Source organism: Ipomoea nil, unplaced genomic scaffold (assembly GCF_001879475.1).
Source record: "Ipomoea nil cultivar Tokyo-kokei standard unplaced genomic scaffold, Asagao_1.1 scaffold2779, whole genome shotgun sequence".
Taxonomy (NCBI): Eukaryota; Viridiplantae; Streptophyta; class Magnoliopsida; order Solanales; family Convolvulaceae; genus Ipomoea; species Ipomoea nil.
The window spans coordinates 3,210,850-3,219,415 of NW_017619207.1; the positions used below are offsets into that span (position 1 = coordinate 3,210,850).

General features: G+C 40.1%; 1 protein-coding gene across 2 annotated transcripts; it reads right to left on the bottom strand.

The window, feature by feature from the left end:
• Positions 1–1,255: 1,255 nt before the first annotated feature.
• On the bottom strand, positions 1,256–5,215 carry LOC109157393 (choline-phosphate cytidylyltransferase 1-like). 2 transcript variants are annotated; one of them, XM_019305305.1, is made up of 10 exons: positions 4,940–5,215; positions 4,665–4,778; positions 4,277–4,372; positions 4,082–4,124; positions 3,765–3,920; positions 3,559–3,639; positions 1,913–2,023; positions 1,609–1,815; positions 1,505–1,525; positions 1,256–1,401 (listed from the first exon to the last, which is right to left on the bottom strand). In XM_019305305.1, exons 1-8 carry the CDS (start codon positions 5,140–5,142, stop codon positions 1,660–1,662), a joined length of 960 nt encoding a protein of 319 aa, XP_019160850.1. In that variant the 5' UTR covers positions 5,143–5,215; the 3' UTR covers positions 1,256–1,401; positions 1,505–1,525; positions 1,609–1,659. The 2 variants fall into 2 exon arrangements, with proteins under 2 accessions (XP_019160850.1, XP_019160849.1); XM_019305304.1 differs by having other exon boundaries at positions 1,505–1,815; positions 4,940–5,214.
• Positions 5,216–8,566: the final 3,351 nt, after the last annotated feature.

Below are 8,566 nucleotides of genomic sequence, written 5' to 3' on the forward strand. Positions count from 1 at the left end.
TGTGCAATAATCAAGAATTAAACTCCCTAAATAAAATACCATTTCCCAAGGTGAAACAATTAGGTGCAATTGTGTGTGCCCTAAATTATGCCCAACTCTCGTTGTGACACAAAGATAGCAAACGAAACAAGTATGGCAACTAATTACAAGCATCAAACAATATAATCATAATTGCAACACAAGTTTAAAACCCAAATAATAATATATTATAGAATCTAAGGGCACATGCACATATGTTCATAAACAATTTTTACCCAAGAATCTCTAATGAAATTTAGCCAAGCATGGCTAAATTATACATAGCAAATATAATAAAAGAATTACAAATCATCAAGAGAGTATAAGATTGAACCACGCAATTTTCCAAAATCTCTTTAGTCTTATTCTTGAATCATAAGGCAACTTGTGACTCTTAATTTCTCTCCTTTTTGTCTTCAAAAATCTCTGAATGAATATTAGGATTGAACCAAAGTGAAATTTTATAGCGGGAGTCAAACCAGAGCAAAATCATAATTCCCTTATTTAATTTAGGAATTTGCCGTCTCTATTTTTATCAATTAGGAGAATGCTACCTATAATTAATTTTGGAAACAGAACCACCTTTCATCAATTTGGAAAATTGCACCTTAATGATTATTGAAACCCGCGCCCTTTATTTTGGAGAAGAATGCCGCCTCTTGATTCTTGAATTTGGAATGCAGCCGCCTTTCTTTTGAAGAATTGCAGATTTCGCGCTGTTGTGTACACTCAATCCAACCAAATCAAGGACGCCATAGGATGGCCAAGAGGAGAGGCAGGTAAGTTTCTTGTTTATTCCGCTTATTCTTGCATTGCAGGTATTGATGATAAATAAAGATTGGGAGTGGCTGTGGAAGCTGAAATGTTCGGAAAAAGTGAGAACTTTTCTCTGGATCATTCTCAAAGGAAGACTCCTAACAAATGCTGAGCGACATAGACGGCACATGTCGGAAACCGATTGGTGCCCCTGCTGCGGCATGGAGGAGGAATCTGTGAAGCACCTTCTATGGGACTACAGCGAGGCGAAGACCATCTGGAAGATAACAACAACTCCGACCAACTTTGCTTTTTCAGCTCACTGGACGCTTCCGTGCACCATAATTGAACCAAACACACCCTTAATTGAAATTTAGTCGTGCAAGGAAGGATAAATGTAATGCCTACTACCCTGGCAAACTCAAATCTAGTCGTGCAACGAAGGATAAATGTAATGCCTACCCTGGCAAACTCAAATCTATAAAAAACAAACTTATTTTAGATAACTAACAGACAAAATTCACATTGGATTACTGCACCCAAGAAGGACATGAAAAGATACACAGTGTCTTAGAGGGCATAAGAAGAGAGGGGATTAAAATAGTATACAAAAACTCTATCCAAAACCTGCATAACTGGGTTTCAAAAAATAATAATAATAATAATAATAATAATAATAAAATTTAAAAAAAAAAAAAAAAAAAAAAAAAAAAAAAAAAAAAAAAAAAACCTGCATAACTGAAATACCATCCTGCAGTGACTAGTCTCTACACAACAACATGCTATATAACAGGAGATTAACCAGATTAGTAGTATGTGAAAGTGGGCCACAACCTCAAATATTGGGTGGGAGGGGATGAAGATCACTTCTTTTGGTCCTCATTATTAATCTTCTTCATCATAATATTCTTCATCCTCTTCCTCTCCCTCTTCTTCATAATAGTACTCATCTTCATCGTCATCTTCATTCCCATTTTCCAGCATATCTCTCTGCTGCTGACCTTTTAACCGCTCTTGAATTCGATCCCTTATGGCTGTTCCCTGTCATAAATAAAAACACAAAGTTTTACGATATCCATGTCGTCAACTCAAAACCCCACACTTGCAAAAAACCAGTACATGAATTCTTTCTGCTCACCATTTTATGACAACCCTCCTCAAACATTTCAAGAAAACCAGCAACCAACCGATCAGCATTTTCAATCCACTCATTGCGATGCATACCAGCTGTTTTGGCGACAGTTTGAATCTGAATACAAGGTTATTAATGTAATTATATCCAGCACAACATGATGCAAAGTGATATATATTAAAGACCACCACCAATCTTATGATTAACAAAAGAAATGCAAAGTTCTTTTTTATACTCAAAATGATGAAAATACAATATGTTCCAATCTCAATTAATTAATGAATACTCCAATACAATTGATGAATATACAAAGTTTTTTACTAAAAGAAAATGTAAACAAAGATAGCAAGCAATAAAGAACAAGGTATGCCAGAACTTCTCATTGTCATAACGCAAGATTTAGCAGGCCCTAACAATTCTAGAAAGGAATAAGCATTGACACAACAAGGCACAAAGAATCGGTTAGACAGTTACTCCAGGGAAAGCAATTCCCCAACCCAATAATAATAATAATACGGAGTAATAACAAACAAAATATTGCAATTAGCAACGAATAAGAAGTCATGCTTGTAAAAAGAGCAGAGTGCAACCACATTTGACTTAGAGAAGCATCTCAACAAAACGCAGCACAAAAACATCTCCAGGGTCACAGTTTAATGAACAAGTTGAATCAACTATGCCGTGAATATCCTATTCGTTGGCAAATATGAAAAAGGCATACTTCTGCTAAACTTGAAACTTTTCTCACAAGACACTGAAAACTAGCCAGGTCAAAACTTGAAACTGTTGCTTACAAGCAATATCAAATATACGACCTCAAAAGTCTTAACAAACTTCTCTATGGGATAGGCTGGGATGAGCAAAGTTGCCTGGGTCAAAGTTTGCCTTGGGAACTTTTCATTTAACTTTATTCTATTCTATAATCCATAACAACCTTTTCATTTATGAAAGTTAAAATTACTAATAATATCATAAAATTAAGAACTTACCATAGCCATGTGTTATGTCCCCCTATGTGATAGAGAAATTGCCAGCTGAGGCAATGTAATGGCAGACATGTACAATTGAGACAACAGTAGGGGGATTGGCAGTGTAGAGGGGTGCCAAAAAGTAAAGGTGATATTGAAGATGACAAAATGATACTTTCCAATATAGACTCTGAAGCAATAACAGACATGGGAACAAATGCCATTATGCAAGAACAATAAAACATCCTTCGTTCCTTGACTCATAACACAGTTTCTTCTAGAGGATAACAGGATCCTCATGATTAAAATTGGAACACCAGAAGAAATTATCCAAACAAAGAAGCCAACCAAACAGTTATAACAATTGACGTTTTCATGTCCACCCTGCTCCCTTTCTCCATCAGGGTGGTGCTTTGGATTTGAAGTTTAATTTCCGGTGCATTACACAAAAGAAAATAGCGATACATAAAAATTAAAATAAAAAACAGATGACAGGAATATTAGGACTCCTTAGAGTTGAAGCAATCTAATTTCAAGGATTTGAAAACAAAGTTAAGCTCTGCCATAACAAATTATAAAAGTAAGAAGACAACTAATGTTCCGTGTAAAAGTAAAAAAAAAAAAAAAAAAAACATATGTGATGCACTGGTGCATATGTAGGAATTTATCTGCTACAAAGTATACCTTTTCTCCTACTTTCTCTTGATGTTCCTTAACCTTCTCCTGTAACTTCTTCAGTCTCATATTCACCCTCAGGCGCTTTTCCTGCTCAAAGCAAACAATTACTTCTCAGCTCTTGCAAAAGAGCAAAAAGAAAAAAAAAATGTTCTATATAATGCCCATTAAATGAATAACATGATGCAGTAACAGAAGCACAATAATGATCATGCCTTAACAAAGCTGACACCAAGTTCTTTTCTCGAATATCCACGATCCAAGTTGCGCATGACATACTGGTTATAGTCTTTAACTATCCTCATTATAATGTCTGAAGTAGAAATTCCATCAGTACGCTGTGTTTCTTTAAATCTCCCAACAGCTTTGACCTGTAGAGAGAATCAGTTTACTTCAAGTATCTTACTTTCATCACATTAAGGAGACATATCACATATGAGATAGGAACTTTTTCTTCTTTTCCTTCTTATTTTACTTTTTCATATGTAAGTATGACAACTATTAGAATCATATATGGAGAAATCATGCTTACAAATTCATAGACATCCTTTCCAGCTCCACTGGCATCAGCATAACTGTAAGATATTGAAAGAACCGAGATAAATCTCAAGAAACAAAAAAATGAACAGCAACCGAGTAATGGATGGAAAAATAACTTGGAGGTCTACTAGAAATGAATGACAAAAGAATTAGCAGAAAAGTAAAAGAAATAGGTTCAGAAATTTACGGAAGAGCATCATGGGCCACAAAGTCAATTTCATGCTTGTCAAGGAACTCCTGACTTATCACCCATGGGGCATCAGGAATAATTTCATCAACCCACCTAAAGATCACAGAAGCAGGGTACATAAAGAAAATTAGAAAAGCCTTGTATTTCAGTTTCCTCCCAACAATAATAACACACGAATATGATCCACCAAATGGCATTAAAGTGAATTTCATACACATTAGCACAGCCAGTATCAAGTATCATGCACATTTGCTGACATATCATAATGCATACAGCAAAAATCCTCGAAGACATGTCCGATTGAAATATTAACTGAACTGAGTCTAAGGTTGAATTTCTCGAGACAGCAAAAGTAAGCAAAATCTCTATGGAAAGAAAAGCATACTTGCAATGGCGGAGGGATTCATAGCGCTCCTCCTCAGTCATAACAGTTTTACCCTTGAACTTGTGCGTGACCGCATCGCTGCAACATCCAACCAGCAAGTATGTGTTGGGAAACCTAAAAGCATCAAGTTCAGTGGTATATGATCATACGAAACCCGAATACAGAGACGATAAATCAACAAAGTTAATACAAATAACTAACACAGAGAGAGACGAATAAACTGACAGAGAAACATAACGATTATAACAACAAAAATGGAAGATGAAGAGACATACGCTTTCTTAGCTTGTTCGAGGGAGCGAGCATGACCGAAATGGAAGAGATCGTAGATCCCGTCGGCGAAGACGCGGACGGGGCGGTCCGTCGGCGGCGGAATATGGGGAATTGAACTACAGGTATTGCTACCGTTACAATTAGCGTCGGTGCGGGGAGGTTCGTGCTGCTCTGCCTCCGATCGAACTCCGGCGCTCTCTCCCATCCTCTCTCTCTCTCTCTCTCTCACACACACCTCTCTGTTTGGCTGTTGGCTGGCTGTCGGTCAGACGGTCAGGCCACGTTCAAGGCCTTCCCGTAATTCTTTTGCTTATTTATTACTCCGTATTATTCTGTAATTACTCCGTAGTAGTTTAGTACTGTAATTACTAATTAAATTAAATTGAATTAATATAATAATTCGGAGTAACGAAATAAATTCACAGAGCGACCTTCGTAGTTCGGAGACCAAGAGGTCCAAGAGAATGATGAGAATATAATTGTGTTGTATTCAATAATAAAGTCTTGAGAGTATAAGGAATGAATATATAGAGATGTTAGATAGAATCATAGTCTAACATGAATAATATAATCCTAATCTAATATAAATAATATAGTCCTAGTCTAATATGGATAATATAGTCCTAGTCTAATATAGATAATATAATCCTAATACTCCTTTTCAAGCACAAGATTGGCTAGCCAAAACATTGCAGTACCGAGTGGATGAGTACGCTCTCGGACCCCATTGCCGAATTCACCTTGCCGACGGCGACCACTCGGTCACCGGAGGATCAAGACATGCCTGAACGAACTTCAAAGAAGTCTAAGCGAGATAGATCCGTCATGGAAACACCGACTGCGGCCGCATTGGAAAGTGCTGTCCAAGAAACGCCGCTAGACGAGCTCAAGTCGCCGGAGTCGGCCCAATGGAAAACGCCAGTAGACACACCACACAATCCGTGGACCCGCCCTTTTAACAGTATCCCCACGGAGAAGGGAGGCGATTCGGAAGATGATGAGATGGAAGTTGTTGGTGGCGACCCAACCAATCCGATAATCCCAATTTCGGAGAAGGAGAAAGAACGCATTAGGCGGCCATGGCTTAGAACGCTTATCATCAAAGTTCTTGGGCGAAAAGTAGGGTACTCGTATCTTGTCCAGAGGCTCCAGAAGATGTGGAAACCTGAGGCGTCATTTGAGCTTATTGCCCTAGACCAGGATTACTACATCGTCAAATTCGAATCGATGCGCGATTATGATACTGCCAAATATGAGGGACCATGGATAATCTTGGACCATTGTTTGGTTGTGCAAGAATGAAAACCTAACTTTGACCCCATGAACGACAAACCAGACAAGCTGCTGGTCTGGGTAAGATTTCCAAAACTTCCTATCGAATACTATGATGAGGCATTTATCAAGAAAATTGCGAGACAAGCTGGGCGCCCTGTTAAAGTAGATTTTACCACCAGCATGATGTCTAAAGGAAAGTTTGCTCAGGTTTGCTTAGAGGTTGAGACCACAAAACCTTTACTAGCCAAGTATACGTTGGAGGAAAAGGTGCGCCCATTAGAATACGAAGGGATTCACCTTATCTGCTTTGGTTGTGGTCTCTATGGCCATAGAAAGGAGCAGTGCGGCAAGACTGGTGCCGAACCCAACCATGTCGAGACAGAGGATGTCACGGAACGCAGGAATGAAGATGCAAATATGGTAGAGCAACCGGTGGAGAAAAGAAGCCCGCCAAAGCAAGACTACTCAGACAATTATGGGTCATGGATGATCGTAGCAAGAAGCGACAGAAGAGGCCAACGGAAACCCGGCTCTAGACCTGGCGTCGGCATAGGCGCTAGACCCGGCAGCGGCATACCACCACCTGCAGGGGCAAACCGTCATGAGTCACCGAATAAGTTACCTTTGAGGGAAGAAGGTGTGGAAGTCCAGTCTCGCTTTACAACCTTAGCTGATTTGGATGAGGATGGAGGTATTCCAGCTCAGTCATTCCAAAGCCCAGCAATTGGGGTACAAGGCGTTAATGTGACCTTGCCAAGAATCAGAGCTAATCAACGGGCAACTCATAACCATCGTCCTCAGCCCCAACCTCAGATGGCCGGTCGTCAATCGGAGTTAACAAGACATCCTTTGCCAGCTCAACATGTTGTTTATAGGGGCAGTAGCTCTAGAGGAGGTGCTCCGAGAAGGGCAGCTGCTGAAGCTGAACACACGGTGGTTCGTGGGTCCATCCATGGCAGAAATGTTACTAATACGGTTGTATATCATTCGAACGAGCAACCTGAGAATCCGCCAATAATCATTCTTGAGGAAGCTTGCAGGAACGATCCACCAGACATTTCTATTGATGCTGCCCATCCCTCTGAACCCCCAGGAGATCATACGGAAGATGTTGATATGGTTGTCGGCCCTATTGGGCCTCTGGCTGACGCCAATTTGTGCTCCTAAGCACCTGCGCCTTTTCTGCTTTTTGGGCTTTTTTGGTTTCTCGTTTTTGTTTGGTTTCTTATGATGTTTTTGATTTGGAACTGCCAAGGGGCGGCTTCCAAAGCTTTTGGCCGCACCCTCAAACAATATATCCGGTTATATAATCCGGTGCTTGTTGCTTTACTGGAACCCAAAGTATCGGGTGACCATGCGACTAAAATATGTTTCTCATTCGGATTTAGTGAATGGATTAGAGTCGAAGCAGTAGGCTTTTCTGTAGGTATTTGGATCCTCTGGAAAGACTCACTTTCTATTGATATTGTTAAAACTCACCCCCAATATGTGTCTCTACAGGTGGATGACAATAAATTTGCCCCGTGGACTCTATCAGTGCTCTACGGTAGCCCTGACCTCAGTCTACGTAGGAAACTGTTTGCGGACCTTACAAGCCAAAACCTCAACCGGCAGGGACCATGGTTGATTGTAGGAGACTTTAACTCGGTTACCGGCCAAAGTGAGGTGAACAATCCTGAAACCTTCACTGCAAGTAGATGTGCGGACTTTAACGAATGGATCTTTCAAGAAGGGTTGGTCGATCTAGGCTATTCGGGCTCTAGATTTACATGGATGAGGGGGCTACACACCGACACCTTTAAAGGAGCAAGATTGGACCGAGCTCTTGGTAATATGGAATTCAAACTCACATTCCCGGACACATCTATAGAGCATCTCCCAATGCTACAATCAGATCATTCACCCTTGTTGGTAAATCTGTATCCAGTGAACCCCTTTACTAAAAGCAAGGTTTTTAGATATAACATGGCTTGGGCCACACACCCCTGTTTTATTCCTTTTGTCAAGCTTTCTTGGAATTACAATTTAGGCTTAGAGTCTAACAAGACTAGCACGGCTGCTGCTTTGTCCACATGGAACAAGAACATATTTGGCAATGTCTTTCACAGGAAAAAGAGATTACTTGCTAGGATCAGTGGAGTTCAACGCAAGTTGGCCGAGCATGCGAGCTCCAACCTCCTCAAGTTGGAAAGGAAGTTGCAGTCTGAATTAGAGGATACATTGCATCAGGAAGAGCTAATCTGGTTCCAACGCTCAAGGGAGGAGTGGATTACATCTGGGGACCGCAACACACGGTTTTATCATGCCTCGGCCAGTATGAAATCTACTACGGGCTTCATCAACGATCTGAAAGA